Source organism: Melanostigma gelatinosum (assembly GCF_949748355.1).
Source record: "Melanostigma gelatinosum genome assembly, chromosome: 16".
NCBI classification, from domain to species: domain Eukaryota; kingdom Metazoa; phylum Chordata; class Actinopteri; order Perciformes; family Zoarcidae; genus Melanostigma; species Melanostigma gelatinosum.
The window spans coordinates 24,764,995-24,786,484 of NC_136649.1; the positions used below are offsets into that span (position 1 = coordinate 24,764,995).

General features: G+C 41.6%; 2 protein-coding genes across 2 annotated transcripts; one reads left to right on the top strand and one right to left on the bottom strand.

Moving 5' to 3' along the window:
• Nucleotides 1-15: 15 nt before the first annotated feature.
• Nucleotides 16-10,734, top strand: tbpl2 (TATA box binding protein like 2; the record flags this gene model as incomplete). The annotated part of the gene is made up of 10 exons (XM_079286846.1): nt 16-78; nt 3,357-3,463; nt 4,544-4,622; nt 5,047-5,200; nt 5,295-5,502; nt 9,387-9,474; nt 9,647-9,738; nt 9,818-9,985; nt 10,367-10,461; nt 10,658-10,734. 10 exons carry the CDS (start codon nt 16-18, stop codon nt 10,732-10,734), a joined length of 1,131 nt encoding a protein of 376 aa, XP_079142972.1.
• Nucleotides 10,735-16,819: 6,085 nt separating this feature from the next.
• haus2 (HAUS augmin like complex subunit 2) lies at nt 16,820-21,267 on the bottom strand. The gene is made up of 7 exons (XM_079287118.1): nt 21,215-21,267; nt 19,012-19,098; nt 18,260-18,358; nt 18,122-18,191; nt 17,381-17,513; nt 17,168-17,276; nt 16,820-16,966 (listed from the first exon to the last, which is right to left on the bottom strand). The coding sequence occupies exons 2-7, from the start codon at nt 19,096-19,098 to the stop codon at nt 16,877-16,879; spliced, it is 588 nt and encodes a 195-aa protein (XP_079143244.1). The 5' UTR covers nt 21,215-21,267; the 3' UTR covers nt 16,820-16,876.
• Between the last annotated feature and the right edge of the window lie 223 nt (nt 21,268-21,490).

Here is a 21,490-nt window from a genome sequence, read left to right on the forward strand (position 1 = left end):
TTACATCCGTTGCGCATGCGCAGAGCTCCCGTCACTGGCGTCATTGAGGTGAGCAGGTTTCCCCCTGTAGGAGGGAAGGTGAACTGCACTGTAGTCATTACGATATTTAAAGTAACATTTATATCAATAATAATTTAAATGATAATGTGAATAATATTCATAATTATGGAAATCATAAATCATACTGTAAATCATATTCATAATAATATAAATAAGATTGATAATACGGCCCTGTTCGTGACTTTCACAGACAGGATATCTAGGCGCAGCCTTGGGGTGGAGAACGTCAGGTTCGGGGGTCTCGGGATCGCCTCTCTGCTGTTTGCAGCCTCGGATCGTGACCTCCAGCATTCACTGGGGCGGTTTGCAGCCGAGTGTGAAGCGGCGGGGATGAGAGTTAGCACCTCCAAATCTGAGGCCATGGTTCTCTGCCGGAAACCGGTGGATTGCTCCCTCCAGGTGGGGACGGAGTGCTTACCTCAAGCGAAGGAGTTCAAGTATCTCGGGGTCTTGTTCAGAGTGAGGGTAAGATGGAGCGGGAGGTCGGCAGGCGGATCGGTGTGGCTGCAGCAGTAAAGCAGGCGCTGCACCGGACCGTCTTGGTGAAGAGGGAGCTGAGCCGGAAGGCAAAGCTCTCAATGTACCACTCGGTCTACCTTCCTACCCTCACCTATGGTCACCAACTCTGGGTCGTGACCGGAAGGACGAGGTCGCGCCTACAAGCGGCCGACATGAGCTTCCTCCTGTGGGTGGCCGGGCTCAGCCTTAGAGATCGGGTCAGGAGCTCGGTCATCAGGAGGGAGCTCGGAGTCGAGCCGCTACTCCTTCACGTCAAAAGGAGTCAGCTGAGGTGGTTCAGCATCTAATCAGGATGCCTCCTGGACGCCTCCCACTGGAGGTTTTCCAGGCACGTCCAACTGGGAAGAGACCCGGGAAGACCCAGAACACGCTGGAGGGACTACATCTCCCAGCTGGCCTGAACGCCTCGGGATCCCCCACAATGAGCTGGAACATGTTGGGGGGAGAGGGAGGTCTGGGTCGGCCTGCTGGGCCTGCTGCCACCGCGACCCGACCACCGGATAAGCGGAGGAAAATGGATGGATGGATATTGATAATAATTTAAATAATAATTTGATTAATAGATAGATAGATATATAGATATGTACTTTATTCATCCCCAGGGGGAAATATGTATGTTACAGCAGCACGACACACCAAGAAGCAAAGTAACAGAGTAACCAAAATATTAAGTATTAAAAAAGCACAATATATACAATAGAATAATAGAGTAGGACAAATTAAATATCAGAATATAGAATATATAAGATAAAACAACAAAAATGCACAGTATATACAATGAAATACAATAGTGTTAAATGAACTAGCTAGGTGAAAAGAGTAGTGCAAAAATCAACCACCAGCAAACAACAGTGTAGCGGTGTGTAGTTATGTGGAGGATGATCTGTTCAGAGGTGATTTATTAGAGTGATATCAGGGCAGGAATGTTCTCCTGTATCTGTCCTTGTGACAGCGGAGCTGCATCAGTCTGTCCCTGCAGGAGGTGGTGCAGAGGGTGGTCCTGGTTATCTAACATGGATCATAGTTTCTTCAGAGTCCTCTCCACCACCTCTTCCAGATTGTCTTGTTTGCAGCCAATGATGGAGCCGGCCTTCTTAACCAGTTTGTTCAGTCTGTTGGTGTCTCCGGCTCCAATGCTGTTCCCCCAGCAGACTACAGGAGTCCAGTGCACTGACCACAACAGACTGTAGAACATCTCCAGCATCCTGCTGCACACGTTGAAGGATCGAAGGTTCCTCAAGAAGAAGAGTCGACTCCTCCCCTTCTTGTACACAGCGTTGATGTTGTTCTTCCAGTTCAGTCTGCTGTCGATGGAGACACCAGGTACTTGTCCTCCTCCACCATGTCCACATCCTCTCCCAGAACTCTCAGCGGTTGTGGAGTCGTCGTCTTCCTCCTGAAGTCGACCACCATCTCTCTGGTCTTGGCCACGTTCAGACGCAGGTGATTTCTACCGGCCCACTCCACAAAGTCCTCCACTACTGCCCTGTACTCCTCCCGTCTGTCCCTTACACACCCGACCACTGCAGAGTCATCAGAGAACTTCTGCAGATGCATGACCCAGAGTTGTACTGGAAGTCAGTGGTGTACAAGGTGAACAGGAAGGGAGACAGAACAGTTCCCTGTGGGGCTCCAGTATCACTGACCACCGCATCAGACAGCACACGGCCCAGTGGGACAAACTGTGGTCTGCCCGTGAGGTAGTCAGTGATCCAGGAGACGCTGGACGCGTTCACCCCCACCACCTGCAGCTTCTCACTCAGCAGCACTGGTTGGACTGACCATCTGGTGACCTGGTGCGGTCTGAACAACCTAGAGCTCAATGCTCTAAAGACAGTGGAGATGGTTGTGGATTTCAGGAAGAACGCAGCCCCACCTGCCCCGATCACCCTGTGTGACTCCCCCATCTCCCTGTGTGACTCCCCCATCTCCCTGTGTGACTCCCTCTATCTCCCTGTGTGACTCCCCCATCTCCCTGTGTGACTCCCTCTATCTCCCTGTGTGACTCCCCCATCTCCCTGTGTGACTCCCCCTATCTCCCTGTGTGACTCCCCCATCTCCCTGTGTGACTCCCTCTATCTCCCTGTGTGACTCCCCCATCTCCCTGTGTGACTCCCTCTATCTCCCTGTGTGACTCCCCCATCTCCCTGTGTGACTCCCCCCATCTCCCTGTGTGACTCCCCCATCTCCCTGTGTGACTCCCTCTATCTCCCTGTGTGACTCCCCCCATCTCCCTGTGTGACTCCCCCATCTCCCTGTGTGACTCCCCCCATCTCCCTGTGTGACTCCCCCATCTCCCTGTGTGACTCCCTCTATCACCCTCTATCACCCTCTAGCCTGATTGTAGCCGACCCCTCTCACCCTGGCAGCCCCTTCCATCTGGCAGGAGGCTGCGGTCCATCAGGACAAGACCTCCATCAGGACCAAGGCCTCTATCAGGACCAAGACCTCCATCAGGACCAAGGCCTCTATCAGGACCAAGACCTCCATCAGGACAAGACCTCCATCAGGACCAAGGCCTCTATCAGGACCAAGACCTCCATCAGGACCAAGGCCTCTATCAGGACCAAGACCTCCATCAGGACAAGACCTTCATCAGGACCAAGACCTCCATCAGGGCAAGACCTCCATCAGGACCAAGGCCTCTATCAGGACCAAGACCTCCATCAGGACAATACCCCCATCAGGACCAAGACCCCCATCAGGACCAAGACCTCCATCAGGACCAAGACCTCCATCAGGACCAAGGCCTCTATCGGGTCCAATACCTCCATCAGGACAAGACCTCCATCAGGATCAAGACCTCCATCAGGACCAAGGCCTCCATTAGGACCAAGACCTCACGACACATCAACAGTTTCTTCCCATCGGGGTCCCGGGTCCCGTCGGGGTCATTAACAAAGCCCGGGACCCCGACTGACTGTCATCCCCAGGACAACCTCCTACCGGTCACATCCCCTCATATTTAAATATACTTGTTTACAGTCCTGTTTGTCTGTGCACTTAATTTTATATTCTTTTATATTATATTGTAAATTTGAATATGTTTCTATTTTTTTTGCACTGTGTTTAATGTGATTGTTTAATGTGATTGTTTAATGTGATTGTTTAATGTGATTGTTTAATGTTGTTGTTTAATGTTGTTGTTTAATGTGATTGTTTAATGTGATTGTTTAATGTGATTGTTTAATGTTGTTGTTTAATGTGATTGTTTAATGTGATTGTTTAATGTTGTTGTTTAATGTTGTTGTTTAATGTGATTGTTTAATGTGATTGTTTAATGTGATTGTTTAATGTGATTGTTTAATGTGATTGTTTAATGTTGTTGTTTAATGTGATTGTTTAATGTTGTTGTTTAATGTGATTGTTTAATGTGATTGTTTAATGTGATTGTTTAATGTTGTTGTTTAATGTGATTGTTTAATGTGATTGTTTAATGTGATTGTTTAATGTGATTGTTTAATGTGATTGTTTAATGTGATTGTTTAATGTGATTTTTAATGGTATTGTTTAATGTGATTGTTTAATGTTATTGTTTAATGTTATTGTTTAATGTCATGCACCTCCTGCCATGACAAATTCCTTGTATGTGAAACAGACATTGGCAATAAACGGTTCTGATTCTGATAATAATTTAAATAATAATTTAAATAATATGAATAAAAAGCTGAATGTTGGTGATAAACTGAAGGATGAAGTGTTCTTTAAACTAGAAAACAGGATATAAAGGAGCCAACATACAGTTTATTTTCTCTTCTGAATGATTTATATCTAATATTTTATTGTTTGTTGTTGTAATAATGTTTTGTCGTGTGTTTGATTTTTGACTCTAGTTCTGTTTGAGCGCTGTGAAGCTTGAATGAAGTTAAAGAAGTTCTTCAGATGAAGTGAAGACCTCCAGCTGAAGTCTGTGTGTGTTGATGAGTTCACGATTGGATGCAGCTGTGGGCTCTGTCTGAATCAGGTCCTTGATCAGGTCTGAAGGTGCTTCACTCATGGATGAGTCAGCGTTGGAACGTTACTTTGATGACTCTATTGCAAATGTGAGTAAAAGATAAAACTTAAAACTGAAAGGAGGCGGGGCTAAATGTTGAGATGGAGGGAAACTAAAATGTGTTATTTTCATGTTTCTGGTCTGAAATAAAAATAACAAGCAGCTTCCTCATGAACCTCATGAATAAGCTTCATGAGGTTCATCTTGTTTGTGTCAATATATCCAAAAATAAACATTTAGATCAATAGAAGAAGATCAATAAACTGATAGAATCCACAATGAGCCCTTAAGGCAGCTTTCTAATGAAGAGTGAACAGTTTAATGGTGAGAGATATAGATTATCATGATTATAATAATCATGATAATCATTCATATTAATCCCTTGATACAGAAGAAGGTTGATGATGGTGATAACTAATAAATGAAACATCCTCTCAATACAGAAGTGGTTGTTTTATTTCTTTTTACTGCAGGACTCCGACTTTCTTCTGGGCGAGGAGCTGGACCTCCAGAGCCCCGCCCCCTCGAAGGCGGGGCCGAGCAGACCGGTGGGGGAGGAGCTAGACCTCAGCTTCCTACCTGATGAACTCGGTACACAGGATGAGCCGGGTCGCCACGACAAAACAGGTATGACATCACTGATGATGCAACAGATAGGCTGACTGGAGGAGGGGTGTGGCCTCTGGGAGGTCACATGATCACCTCTGTGCTTTGCTTTCAGCTGACAGTCAGACTGTCGCTCTGGACGTGTCTCAGGACAGCGGCATCTATCCGGACTACAACTCCCAGGGTTCCACAGCAGCAGCAGACCCCCAGCAGGGGCCGTTCATGTCGGGACCGGGTGTCTCCTTCTGTCCCATGACTCCTATGACCCCCATGACCCCCATGACACCTGTGACTGAGAGGTCAGGAATCATCCCCCAGTTACAGTAAGTTACTGCTTCATCTGTAGTACCAGTACTTCATTTGTAGTATGGTGACTGTGGCTAAGTGGAGAGCAGGGCCATCCTTCGATCGGCGGTTCAATCCCCGGCTCCGCTAGTCGCATGTCGATGTGTCTTTGAGCAAGACAGTTAACCCAAAGTGTCTCCCGTAGCTGAGCCTACGGTGTGTGAATGTGATAGAATGTGAATTGTAAGTCGTTTTGGACAAAAGCGTCTGCTCAGTGACTGTGATGTAATGTAGGACCAGTACTTCATCTGGAGTAATACTGCTTCATCTGTAGTACCAGTGCTTCATCTGTAGTATTAGTGCTTCATCTGTAGTATTAGTGCTTCATCTGTAGTATTAGCGCTTCATCTGTAGTATTAGCGCTTCATCTGTAGTATTAGCGCTTCATCTGTAGTATTAGCGCTTCATCTGTAGTATTAGCGCTTCATCTGTAGTATTAGCGCTTCATCTGTAGTATTAGCGCTTCATCTGTAGTATTAGCGCTTCATCTGTAGTATTAGCGCTTCATCTGTAGTATTAGCGCTTCATCTGTAGTATTAGCGCTTCATCTGTAGTATTAGCGCTTCATCTGTAGTATTAGCGCTTCATCTGTAGTACCAGCGCTTCATCTGTAGTATTAGCGCTTCATCTGTAGTATTAGTGCTTCATCTGTAGTACCAGCGCTTCATCTGTAGTATTAGCGCTTCATCTGTAGTATTAGCGCTTCATCTGTAGTATTAGCGCTTCATCTGTAGTATTAGCGCTTCATCTGTAGTATTAGCGCTTCATCTGTAGTATTAGCGCTTCATCTGTAGTATTAGCGCTTCATCTGTAGTATTAGCGCTTCATCTGTAGTATTAGCGCTTCATCTGTAGTATTAGCGCTTCATCTGTAGTATTAGCGCTTCATCTGTAGTATTAGCGCTTCATCTGTAGTATTAGTGTTTCATCTGTAGTATTAGCGCTTCATCTGTAGTATTAGCGCTTCATCTGTAGTATTAGCGCTTCATCTGTAGTATTAGTGTTTCATCTGTAGAATTAGTGCTTCATCTTGTTAGATCCTGGGGTACTTCTGGCCCGATACGGGGCTACTTACTGACTCAGCTCTCTATTGAAAGATTGTCGAGCTGGTGTTCTTGCGAGGGAACTCGCCTGGCTCTTCTAACTGCCGTTACTCCCGACGTCTACCCTGCTTCCTCCGGTCTGAGTGCACTCGGTCGAGGGGCCACCCTGACCCCCGGGCGCTCCTACCGGTCGCGTCGGTTATGGCAGCTTCCCTCTTCTGGATCCGTGCTCTTGGTAAATGCCAGGTTAGGTTTTAACGGCTAGGATTACTTCTAAAACCGTAAGGGATTGTTAAGTGGATTCGGTCTCTAGGATAACCTTTCAGAACTCAGTTGTTAGACATACAATGGATTTAACTTTTTACTGCCATGAGGAACTTTTACTACTTGAGCAAATAAATGCACTTGAGAAATTGACTTTAAATGCAGATTAGATATTTATTGCAGGTTATATTTAGTGAGTTAGCAAGGGTTAAGCTACAGCTCACATAAAATGTTACTACACTTGATTCGTTACTTTAATTTTCTTCTTAGATTATACTCATTAGTTTTAGATGCCGAGACGGCTCGGTTGGAGCTGGATCTTCAATGGTTCGGTGAAAAAGTTCTTTTGGAGTTGTTAGGAGCGAAGGTCCGGCCGGACCCTCGGTCCTCCTGCTCCCACAGCGGAGTCCGTTCAACCGTCCTCAAGGCTCAGTACAAAGTCTTTCTAGGACTGCCGCATTCCTCCGTTGTTCAGTTGTTAAAGTCGAGCAGTGGGGAGAGGAAAATCTCCGTCTTTCAATCTTTGTCCACGAACAGCGGTCTTCTTTCCGTGAACAGAGACGAAGTCCTCCGACGCGGCTGTCGAACGAGGTCCAGTGTTTCTCCATGGATGGCTCGGTCGGCGTCCCATCGTGAATTCCCGTCTTGCTGTTTGCAAGTTACTTCTTTTATAACACTTTTGGGCTGCCTCTCGCATCTCTCCCCCCTCTTCCCCAACACGTCCTCCCTCAGCCCATGATTAACATGACATCATTGATTTGGTGCAGGTGCTTCGAAAAGTACCCACATTTTGTGTGTGTGTGCATGACGAAATCACCCCAACTTCCCTGTCTGGGCGCTTACTTAATCAAGCTCTGCGCGTGTCTGGGTGTTCAACATCTGTTGCACTTCCCCTTTTCCTACACTCACACATTTCTAACACAGATTAGTTATCATAATCACAGTTACAGTTGTTATAATCAGTTACAGTTAATCGCTTTATTCAGCACGCGCTTGCTTTTAAAACACTTATTAGATTTTTCTCTCCTCTCTGCAGCCGTTATTTTCTTAAGGCCTGCACTCAGCTCACTTCCTCTTTCGCCGTACTTTCTACACCCAGACTGCACTATACTCAGATACACATATTATTATTATTATTATTATCAGGTTTACATTTGTTAAATCACTCTATGTATTAAACATTCGTTATGTAACGATCACACACTTTATCTTTCGATTACACTTTAACGATTGATTTCTTATTATATGCTTTATGCTTTTTATATTCTGACCTTCCCCTGATCGTGTAGTATGTAACCAAGGCGGCTTTCTCTGTGAGCTCAACTCTTCTCGACAATCTGTAGTATTAGTGCTTCATCTGTAGTATTAGTGCTTCATCTGTAGTACTACTGCTTCATCTGTAGTACCGGGGCTTCATCTGTGGTATTGGTGCTTCATCAGTAGTATTAGAGCTTCATCTGTAGTACTAGCGCTTCATCCAGTACTTCATCTGTAGTACTACTGCTTCATCTGTAGTACCTGTGCTACATCTGTAGTATTAGTGCTTCATCTGTAGTACTAGCGCTTCATCCGGTACTTCATCTGTAGTACTACTGCTTCATCTGTAGTACCTGTGCTACATTTGTAGTATTAGTGCTTCATCTGTAGTACCGGGGCTTCATCTGTAGTATTAGAGCTTCATCTGTAGTACTTGCGCTTCATCCGGGACTTCATCTGTAGTACTACTGCTTCATCTGTAGTACCAGCGCTTCATCTGTAGTATTAGTGCTTCATCTGTGGTATTAGTGCTTCATCTGTGGTATTAGTGCTTCATCTGTAGTATTAGTGCTTCATCTGTAGTATTAGTGCTTCATCTGTAGTACCGGTGCTTCATCTGCAGTATTTGCGCTTCATTTGTAGTACCAGTGCTTCATCTGTAGTACTACTGCTTCATCTGTAGTACCGGTGCTTCATCTGTAGTATTAGTGCTTCATCTGTGGTATTAGTGCTTCATCTGCAGTATTTGCGCTTCATCTGTAGTACCAGTGCTTCATCTGTAGTATTAGTGCTTCATCTGTAGTACTACTGCTTCATCTGTAGTACCGGTGCTTCATCTGTAGTATTAGTGCTTCATTTGTGGTATTAGTGCTTCATCTGTAGTATTAGTGCTTCATCTGTAGTATTAGTGCTTCATCTGTAGTATTAGTGCTTCATCTGTAGTATTAGTGCTTCATCTGTAGTATTAGTGCTTCATCTGTAGTATTAGTGCTTCATCTGTAGTATTAGTGCTTCATCTGTAGTATTAGTGCTTCATCTTTAGTACTACTGCTTCATCTGTAGTATTAGTGCTTCATCTGTAGTATTAGTGCTTCATCTGTAGTATTAGTGCTTCATCTGTAGTACCGGTGCTTCATCTGTAGTATTAGTGCTTCATCTGTGGTATTAGTGCTTCATCTGTAGTACCGGTGCTTTATCTGTAGTATTAGTGCTTCATTTGTGGTATTAGTGCTTCATCTGTGGTATTAGTGCTTCATTGTGTTTAAAGGCTGCTGTGTGTGTCCGTCCGTCCGTCCACAGGAACATCGTCTCCACAGTGAACCTGGGTTGTCCTCTGGATCTGAAGTTTATCGCCCTCCAGGCCAGAAATGCAGAGTACAACCCAAAGGTACTGTCTCTCTCTCAGAACTTCAGGTTCAGCCGAGGCTCATGGGTATTGTTGTGTTCTTTCTGTTTTATGTTTATTGGCCTTTAGTTATGTTTAGCTCAGATTTAGCATTCAGCTGTGGTTAGCTTAGCGTTAGCTTTATGGACTGATGGTTGTTGTTGTTGTGTTTCAGCGTTTTGCGGCCGTCATCATGAGGATCAGAGAGCCCCGAACCACCGCGCTGATCTTCAGCTCCGGGAAGATGGTCTGTACAGGAGCCAAGAGGTCTGTCTGCTCACCTGTCTTTCTGCTCACCTGTCTGTTTACCTGTATATTTACTGTGTGTGTGTGTGTGTGCGCACAGCGAGGAGCAGTCCCGACTAGCAGCCAGGAAGTACGCTCGGGTGGTCCAGAAACTGGGCTTCCCCGCCCGCTTCCTGGACTTTAAAATCCAGAACATGGTGGCCAGCTGTGACGTGTGCTTCCCCATCAGATTGGAGGGTCTGGTCCTGACCCATCAGCAGTTCAGCAGGTAAAGAGAATGTAGAGGACAGGGGCTTAGCTTAGCACAAATACTGGAATCAGGGTGTTAGGGTTAGTAAAAGAGAAGAAATCTGCTTCCCGGACGAGCCCTCATATGTCACGACCCGGCTCAAAAGAACGCAACATGAGGGAGACGAGTATAGAAGTAGTCAAATAGACATTTATTTACGAACAAATAACTGAACAAAACAAACAAACAGGTCCTCCACACAGGAGTCAGAGAGGAGAGACCCCAGCCAAAGAAGAGGGTCAGCCTCATGGCTGGGACCTGCAGCAGACCCCTGGTGGAAGGGAGGGTCGTTGACAGTTATCTTCTAGTTTCTGTTAGCCTCTAGATATTTTCAGAATAAAAGCCTGATGGTCTCCACAGTTATGAACCGGAGCTGTTTCCAGGCCTCATCTACCGGATGGTGAAGCCTCGCATCGTCCTGCTCATCTTCGTGTCGGGGAAAGTGGTTCTGACCGGTAATAAAACTGATTTCATCTACAATAAGCTATTGGAGATTAAACCTCTTGAGATCAGATCTGTCTCATAGTTCTGGTAAGGCCCAGTAACCATGAGTCTGTTATTTAATGTGATTCTTGTTGACTCTTGAAGTCCGTTTCATAAATAGTTATAATAATAATAACATAATAATGATGTTGCTGTCTTACATTTCAGGAGCCAAAGAACGAGAGGAGATCTACGAAGCGTTCGAGAACATTTACCCGATCCTGAGAGGCTTCAGGAAACAGTGAGGCCAACCTCTGACATCACTTCCTGTTTATTTGTAAATAGATCATTTATTTTGTGTTGGTTAATGAGTCCTGAAAGAAAATAAATTACTTATCAAATGTTTATTATCTCCTTCTGAATTCAGATTTGAATATTTCATCGATCCATCTCTGTTATTATATCTACGTCGATCTATCTCTATATTATATCTACGTCGATCTAGCTCTGTTATTATATCTACGTCGATCCATCTCTATATTATATCTACGTCGATCCATCTCTATTATTATATCTACATCGATCCATCTCTATATTATATATACGTCGATCCATCTCTATTATTATATCTACGTCGATCCATCTCTATATTATATCTACGTCGATCCATCTCTATATTATATCTACGTCGATCCATCTCTATTATTATATCTACGTCGATCCATCTCTATTATTATATCTACATCGATCCATCTCTATATTATATATACGTCGATCCATCTCTGTTATTATATCTACGTCGATCCATCTCTGTTATTATATCTACGTCGATCCATCTCTGTTATGTCTACATCGATCCATCTCTATATTATATCTACGTCGATCTATCTCTATATTATATCTACGTCGATCTAGCTCTGTTATTATGTCTACGTCGATCCATCTCTATCTTATTATATCTACATCGATCTATCTCTGTTATTATATCTACGTCGATCCATCTCTATATTATATCTACGTCGATCCATCTCTGTTATTATATCTACGTCGATCCATCTCTATATTATATCTACGTCGATCCATCTCTATATTATTATATCTACGTCGATCCATCTCTATCTTATTATATCTACGTCGATCCATCTCTATATTATAATATCTACATCGATCCATCTCTATATTATATCTACGTCGATCCATCTCTATATTATATCTACGTCGATCCATCTCTATATTATTATATCTACGTCGATCCATCTCTATATTATATCTACGTCGATCCATCTCTATATTATATCTACGCCGATCCATCTCTATATTATATCTACGTCGATCCATCTCTATATTATATCTACGTCGATCCATCTCTGTTATGTCTACATCGATCCATCTCTATATTATATCTACGTCGATCCATCTCTATATTATATCTACGTCGATCCATCTCTATATTATATCTACGTCGATCCATCTCTATATTATATCTACGTCGATCCATCTCTATATTATATCTACGTCGATCCATCTCTATATTATTATATCTACGTCGATCCATCTCTATATTATATCTACGTCGATCCATCTCTATATTATATCTACGTCGATCCATCTCTATATTATATCTACGTCGATCTATCTCTATATTATTATATCTACGTCGATCCATCTCTATATTATATCTACGTCGATCCATCTCTGTTATGTCTACATCGATCCATCTCTATATTATATCTACGTCGATCCATCTCTATATTATATCTACGTCGATCCATCTGTTATTATATCTACATCGATCCATCTCTATATTATATCTACGTCGATCCATCTCTATATTATTATATCTACGTCGATCTATCTCTATATTATTATATCTACGTCGATCCATCTCTATATTATATCTACGTCGATCTATCTCTATATTATTATATCTACGTCGATCCATCTCTATATTATATCTACGTCGATCCATCTCTATATTATATCTACGTCGATCCATCTCTATATTATATCTACGTCGATCCATCTCTATATTATATCTACGTCGATCCATCTCTATATTATATCTACGTCGATCCATCTCTATATTATATCTACGTCGATCCATCTCTATATTATATCTACGTCGATCCATCTCTATATTATATCTACGTCGATCCATCTCTATATTATTATATCTACGTCGATCCATCTCTATATTATATCTACGTCGATCCATCTCTATATTATATCTACGTCGATCTATCTCTATATTATTATATCTACGTCGATCCATCTCTATATTATATCTACGTCGATCTATCTCTATATTATTATATCTACGTCGATCCATCTCTATATTATATCTACGTCGATCCATCTCTATATTATATCTACGTCGATCCATCTCTATATTATATCTACGTCGATCCATCTCTATATTATATCTACGTCGATCCATCTCTATATTATATCTACGTCGATCCATCTCTATATTATTATATCTACGTCGATCCATCTGTTATTATATCTACATCGATCCATCTCTATATTATATCTACGTCGATCCATCTCTATATTATATCTACGTCGATCTATCTCTATATTATTATATCTACGTCGATCCATCTCTATATTATATCTACGTCGATCTATCTCTATATTATTATATCTACGTCGATCCATCTCTATATTATATCTACGTCGATCCATCTCTATATTATATCTACGTCGATCCATCTCTATATTATATCTACGTCGATCCATCTCTATATTATATCTACGTCGATCCATCTCTATATTATATCTACGTCGATCCATCTCTATATTATATCTACGTCGATCCATCTCTATATTATATCTACGTCGATCCATCTCTATATTATATCTACGTCGATCCATCTCTATATTATATCTACGTCGATCCATCTCTATATTATATCTACGTCGATCCATCTCTATATTATATCTACGTCGATCTATCTCTATATTATTATATCTACGTCGAGCTAGCTCTATTATTATATCTACGTCGATCCATCTCTATATTATATCTACGTCGATCCATCTCTATATTATATCTACGTCGATCCATCTCTATATTATATCTACGTCGATCTATCTCTATATTATTATATCTACGTCGAGCTAGCTCTATTATTATATCTACGTCGATCCATCTCTATCTTATTATATCTACGTCGATCCATCTCTATATTATATCTACGTCGATCCATCTCTATATTATATCTACGTCGATCCATCTCTATATTATATCTACGTCGATCCATCTCTATATTATTATATCTACGTCGATCCATCTCTATATTATATCTACGTCGATCCATCTCTATATTATATCTACGTCTATCTATCTCTATATTATATCTACGTCGATCTATCTCTGTATTATATCTACGTCGATCCATCTCTGTTATGTCTACATCGATCCATCTCTATATTATGTCTACGTCGATCCATCTCTATCTTATTATATCTACATCGATCTATCTCTGTTATTATATCTACGTCGATCCATCTCTATATTATATCTACGTCGATCCATCTCTGTTATTATATCTACGTCGATCCATCTCTATATTATATCTACGTTGATCCATCTCTATATTATATCTACGTCGATCTATCTCTATATTATATCTACGTCGATCCATCTCTATATTATATCTACGTCGATCCATCTCTGTTATGTCTACATCGATCCATCTCTATATTATATCTACGTCGATCCATCTCTATATTATATCTACGTCGATCCATCTCTATATTATATCTACGTCGATCCATCTCTATATTATATCTACGTCGATCCATCTCTATATTATATCTACGTCGATCCATCTCTATATTATATCTACGTCGATCCATCTCTATATTATATCTACGTCGATCCATCTCTATATTATTATATCTACGTCGATCCATCTCTATATTATATCTACGTCGATCCATCTCTATATTATATCTACGTCGATCCATCTCTATATTATATCTACGTCGATCTATCTCTATATTATTATATCTACGTCGATCCATCTCTATATTATATCTACGTCGATCCATCTCTGTTATGTCTACATCGATCCATCTCTATATTATATCTACGTCGATCCATCTCTATATTATATCTATGTCGATCCATCTCTATATTATATCTACGTCGATCCATCTGTTATTATATCTACATCGATCCATCTCTATATTATATCTACGTCGATCCATCTCTATATTATTATATCTACGTCGATCTATCTCTATATTATTATATCTACGTCGATCCATCTCTATATTATATCTACGTCAATCTATCTCTATATTATTATATCTACGTCGATCCATCTCTATATTATATCTACGTCGATCCATCTCTATATTATATCTACGTCGATCCATCTCTATATTATATCTACGTCGATCCATCTCTATATTATATCTACGTGGATCCATCTCTATATTATATCTACGTCGATCCATCTCTATATTATATCTACGTCGATCCATCTCTATATTATATCTACGTCGATCCATCTCTATATTATATCTACGTCGATCCATCTCTATATTATTATATCTACGTCGATCCATCTCTATATTATATCTACGTCGATCCATCTCTATATTATATCTACGTCGATCTATCTCTATATTATTATATCTACGTCGATCCATCTCTATATTATATCTACGTCGATCTATCTCTATATTATTATATCTACGTCGATCCATCTCTATATTATATCTACGTCGATCCATCTCTATATTATATCTACGTCGATCCATCTCTATATTATATCTACGTCGATCCATCTCTATATTATATCTACGTCGATCCATCTCTATATTATATCTACGTCGATCCATCTCTATATTATTATATCTACGTCGATCCATCTGTTATATCTACATCGATCCATCTCTATATTATATCTACGTCGATCCATCTCTATATTATATCTACGTCGATCTATCTCTATATTATTATATCTACGTCGATCCATCTCTATATTATATCTACGTCGATCTATCTCTATATTATTATATCTACGTCGATCCATCTCTATATTATATCTACGTCGATCCATCTCTATATTATATCTACGTCGATCCATCTCTATATTATATCTACGTCGATCCATCTCTATATTATATCTACGTCGATCCATCTCTATATTATATCTACGTCGATCCATCTCTATATTATATCTACGTCGATCTATCTCTATATTATTATATCTACGTCGAGCTAGCTCTATTATTATATCTACGTCGATCCATCTCTATATTATTATATCTACATCTATCCATCTCTATATTATATCTACGTCGATCCATCTCTATATTATATCTACGTCGATCCATCTCTATATTATATCTACGTCGATCCATCTCTATATTATATCTACGTCAATCTATCTCTATTATTATATCTACGTCGAGCTAGCTCTATTATTATATCTACGTCGATCCATCTCTATCTTATTATATCTACGTCGATCCATCTCTATATTATATCTACGTCGATCCATCTCTATCTTATTATATCTACGTCGATCCATCTCTATATTATATCTACGTCGATCCATCTCTATATTATATCTACGTCGATCCATCTCTATATTATTATATCTACGTCGTTCCATCTCTATATTATATCTACGTCGATCCATCTCTATATTATATCTACGTCGATCCATCTCTATATTATATCTACGTCTATCTATCTCTATATTATATCTACGTCGATCTATCTCTATATTATATCTACGTCTATCTATCTCTATATTATATCTACGTCGATCCATCTCTATCTTATTATATCTACGTCGATCCATCTCTATATTATATCTACGTCGATCCATCTCTATATTATATCTACGTCGATCCATCTCTATATTATTATATCTACGTCGATCCATCTCTATATTATATCTACGTCTATCTATCTCTATATTATATCTACGTCGATCTATCTCTATATTATATCTACGTCGATCCATCTCTATATTGTTCTCTCTATTATTATATCATATCTACGTTGATCTATCTGTTTCACTTTGCCGAAAAGATCTTATTGTGATTATATTAATATTACAGCAGTTATACTCCAGATAAAGTTGTAATTATACTTAAATAAGTATTTATATTTATTCTTTTTTTTACAGAAACAGAAGAAACTTGAAACTTCAGGTGAGTCTGGTCATATTATTAATAATAATAAGTTTCTCTTGTTACGGAGCAAAGACCGGAAATTTATTATAAGCAGAAATAAACTGAACAGGAATATTTAATTAAAGTTCAATGAGGTCCAGAACAATAAAAATGAACTATGGTTTAGAGAGAGAGAGATGTATATATAATTACAATAATAAAACACTCAACAGGAAACATTTCTACTAAAGTCAGATTTATTACTAAAACACTAATATTGGACAATAATAACTGAGGAGGTCGTCATGCTGAGTGGTTCTTCCTCTGGAGAACATGATCAGACAAACTCTCAACCTCAGAGACGTGAGACAGCAGCTGAGAGAGGGAGGAGTTCTGAGAGAGACAAAGAGAGAGAGAAATCCTTAAACCCAGCCCCCGAGACGCCCTCCAAAGCTGAGTCCAGAGAAGACGCCCCTTCAGCTGGTGCTGAGACTAACTGCCTCCTCTGAGACACACGGGGACACTTCTCACACCAGCACTGCTCTCCAGACAGACAGCTCATTTACATAAAGACCATGACATCATGTGACCCACCAGCTGAGCCAGATGGTCTCCAGTAGACGGACTACAGCGGACTGAGTTCAGCTTCTCCTCCAGAGTCTCTATGAAGTCCAGCAGCACCTTCACCAGGTCCACCACAAACCTGAACCACAGACCGGGAGACATACCGGTCTCATTATGAGCTACAGCGCTGGACCCGGAACCGGGTCTGAAGGACTCTGGATCCTGATGAGCCAGGATTCTTACCTGTGCATGTGGGCCTGAACCGGCAGGTTGGTGCGACCCAGCGGTCTCATGAGTCTCTGCCTCAGACTGTTCTGGTCCTTCAGGAGGTCCTGCAGGTGACCGCAGAACATCTGCAACATCCGGAACCTCCGAGCTGCAGGAGACATTTATTATTCTGTTCATTTAGACGTTTACACACAATCTAAATCTCCATTTCACGGTTTCATCTTTAAAGTTTGAGTTTCAAATGGAGTGCAGATGTTCGCTTCAACAGATCAGTGTTTGTTCTGAGTGTGAGGTTTGTGAAGAAGACTACTTTCACTCACTGAGGTAGAAGAAGACTTTCACTCACTGAGGTAGAAGAAGACTTTCACTCACTGAGGTAGAAGAAGAAGACTTTCACTCACTGAGGTAGAAGAAGAAGACTTTCACTCACTGAGGTAGAAGAAGAAGACTTTCACTCACTGAGGTAGAAGAAGAAGACTTTCACTCACTGAGGTAGAAGAAGAAGACTCACTCACTGAGGTAGAAGAAGACTTTCACTCACTGAGGTAGAAGAAGAAGACTTTCACTCACTGAGGTAGAAGAAGAAGACTCACTCACTGAGGTAGAAGAAGACTTTCACTCACTGAGGTAGAAGAAGACTTTCACTCACTGAGGTAGAAGAAGACTTTCACTCACTGAGGTAGAAGAAGACTTTCACTCACTGAGGTAGAAGAAGAAGACTTTCACTCACTGAGGTAGAAGAAGACTTTCACTCACTGAGGTAGAAGCAGTGCGTGACGTCGGCATTCTTCTTCTCTGTCAGCAGAAGCTCAGTTTGAAGCTGCAGCTGAAGAAGAAGATTCAGCTCATGAACAGGATGTGATAACAGATGAACAGGATTTTAATGAAGCGTACCTGGTCCAGCTGTCTCTGCGTTCTGATTCGCTGCTCAACCTCATGCAGGTGAGAGGAGAAGGCGGGGCTCAGCCTGGAGGAGGCGGAGTCTATTTCCTCCTGAGGACAGGTAGAGACGTTCATTATTTTACAGAACTGAAACCTTTTTGGACCTCGTTTTTTGTTTTATTTAATTTTTCTATTGTTATAAGTGAGTTGAGAAAGTGCATGACTGAGTTTAACCTTTAAGAGGCTTCAGTCCCTCTAACATAGTTATTAATAAGTCTTTATTATTAACATATAGTCTTAATTATTAACAACATTGTCATTATTAACAACATTGTCTTTATTATTAACATCGTCTTTATTATTAACTGTCATTATTATTAGCATTGTTGTTCCTGTTGCACAGCAGTGGAACGTTTCACACACTGAGCACAGATATAGAAGAGATGGAACTGCTGCTGTGTGAAGAGAACACTGCTGCTAACAACATCCTGATGTGTTTAAAGTGTTCACACACAATGTTATTCACCTTTTCTTCATATAGCAGGACTTCAAAATAAAAGTGAGCAATACACTACTTTTGAATTCATTATTGAACTTTGCCATAAAAATCCATGCAATTAATCGCGATTAAAAATTGTAATTGTTGCCCAGCACTATTAACATAGTCTATTAACATCTTCTTTATCATTAATAAGTCTTTATTATTAATAACTGTCTTTATTATTAACAACAGTTTTTATTATAATAACAATTAAACTTCTGACCTGAGACAACACGTCTCTGGAGACACATCTGGACAACAAGCAGACAGCTGGAGTCACTGAGAACGGAGACAAATCCCACTGAAGCATCTGAAACACAGAAAGTAAAGAAACAAACAGAAATAGTCAATAAAGTGAAACAGTTTGAGTTTATTCAGTGTTAGGGTTAACCCGTCCTGCCTAACACGGTGTCGTTAACCGGGTTAGGGTTAACCCGTCCTGCCTAACACGGTGTCGTTAACCGGGTTAGGGTTAACCCGTCCTGCCTAACACGGTGTCAGTTAACCGGGTTAGGGTTAACTCGTCCTGTCTAACACTGTCAGTTAACCGGGTTAGGGTTAACCCGTCCTACCTAACACGGTGTCAGTTAACAGGGTTAGGGTTAACCCGTCCTGTCTAACATGGTGTCAGTTAACCGGGTTAAGGTTAACCCGTCCTGCCTAACACGGCGTCAGTTAACCGGGTTAGGGTTAACCCGTCCTGCCTAACACGGTGTCAGTTAACAGGGTTAGGGTTAACCCGTCCTGCCTAACACGGTGTCAGTTCACCGGGTTAAGGTTAACCCGTCCAACACGGTGTCAGTTAACCGGGTTAGGGTTAACCCATCCTGTCTGTAACACGGCGTCAGTTAACCGGGTTAGGGTTAACCTGTCCTGTCTAACACTGTCAGTTAACCGGGTTAGGGTTAACCTGTCCTGCCTAACACGGTGTCAGTTAACCGGGTTAGGGTTAACCCGTCCTGTCTAACACTGTCAGTTAACCGGGTTAGGGTTAACCCGTCCTGTCTAACACGGTGTCAGTTAACAGGGTTAGGGTTAACCCGTCCTGTCTAACACGGTGTCAGTTAACCGGGTTAGGGTTAACCCGTCCTGTCTAACACGGTGTCAGTTAACAGGGTTAGGGTTAACCCGTCCTGTCTAACACTGTCAGTTAACAGGGTTAGGGTTAACCCGTCCTGTCTAACACGGTGTCAGTTAACCAGGTTAGGGTTAACCCGTCCTGCCTAACACGGCGTCAGTTCACCGGGTTAGGGTTAACCCGTCCTGCCTAACACGGTGTCAGTTAACAGGGTTAGGGTTAACCCGTCCTGTCTAACACGGTGTCAGTTAACCAGGTTAGGGTTAACCCGTCCTGCCTAACACGGTGTCAGTTAACCAGGTTAGGGTTAACCCGTCCTGCCTAACACGGTGTCAGTTCACCGGGTTAAGGTTAACCCGTCCTGCCTAACACGGTGTCAGTTAACCGGGTTAGGGTTAACCCATCCTGTCTGTAACACGGCGTCAGTTAACCGGGTTAGGGTTAACCTGTCCTGTCTAACACTGTCAGTTAACCGGGTTAGGGTTAACCTATCCTGTCGGTAACACGGCGTCAGTTAACCGGGTTAGGGTTAACGGCGGTGGTGTATAGCCGAAGCCTCACGAAAAAGCATTGATAACTGTTTGGAAGTGTTCGAAGAGACGCCCCAGATAACCAGTTGTTTCAGTTCAGCCTAAACCAAAATGTTCCCTGGACACTGCGGAGGTGAGACTGGATGATGAAACCTGAATGACTGGATGATGAATACCTGAATGACTGGATGATGAATACCTGAATGACTGGATGATGAATACCTGAATGACTGGATGATGAAACCTGAATGACTGGATGATGAATACCTGAATGACTGGATGATGAATACCTGAATGACTGGATGATGAATACCTGAATGACTGGATGATGAATACCTGAATGACTGGATGATGAATACCTGAATGACTGGATGATGAATACCTGAATGACTGGATGATGAATACCTGAATGACTGACCCTGATATGTTCTATCAGGGCAAGTGGCGGATCGCGACCGTCTTTGGAGTTATTACTATTTTGCTCATGTGAACTTTCTATGAATATATTTTCTTCAATGCATTTCTTCATATGTGGCTGTGATGTAGTGCTCACTTACATAATCGTAATCCACGTAATGAATATGAGATGTGGTTTGTAGATCTCCAGCAATATGTTTGTGAATGTTTCGAATCTGTCGAGAGAGGCAGAAAACAGCTGCTGCGCACGGAGGAGAAACCAGTATGTTTAAAAACCAGTAGGAACGTAACACCGGGTTACGGGTTAACGCGTCCTGTCGGTAACACAGCGTCAGTTAACCGACGAGAAGCTTCACACAGAACCGTAAAGAGTTCAGAAACACGTTGACGGTTCCTCTTACCGTTTATACACCAATACGTCCTCTCTCAGGTCTCTACATCGGCTCAACTGAACCCGCCAAATGTTTCTTCTTCTTCTTGGTTTATTTGGAGGTTTAACGGCAGATGTTGCTCTGCTGCCCCCTGCTGGAGGAATGGAGCTCCTACAGGTTCCACCTGGAGAGAGCTCTCACTACAGACCGGTAGGTGCCGGTAATGTGCCCTGAGAGCTGTTTGCCAACCTGCCAAAGAATCAAAAGAAGAGGCGATGACGTTCCCCTCTCCGCTGTTCCCATTGG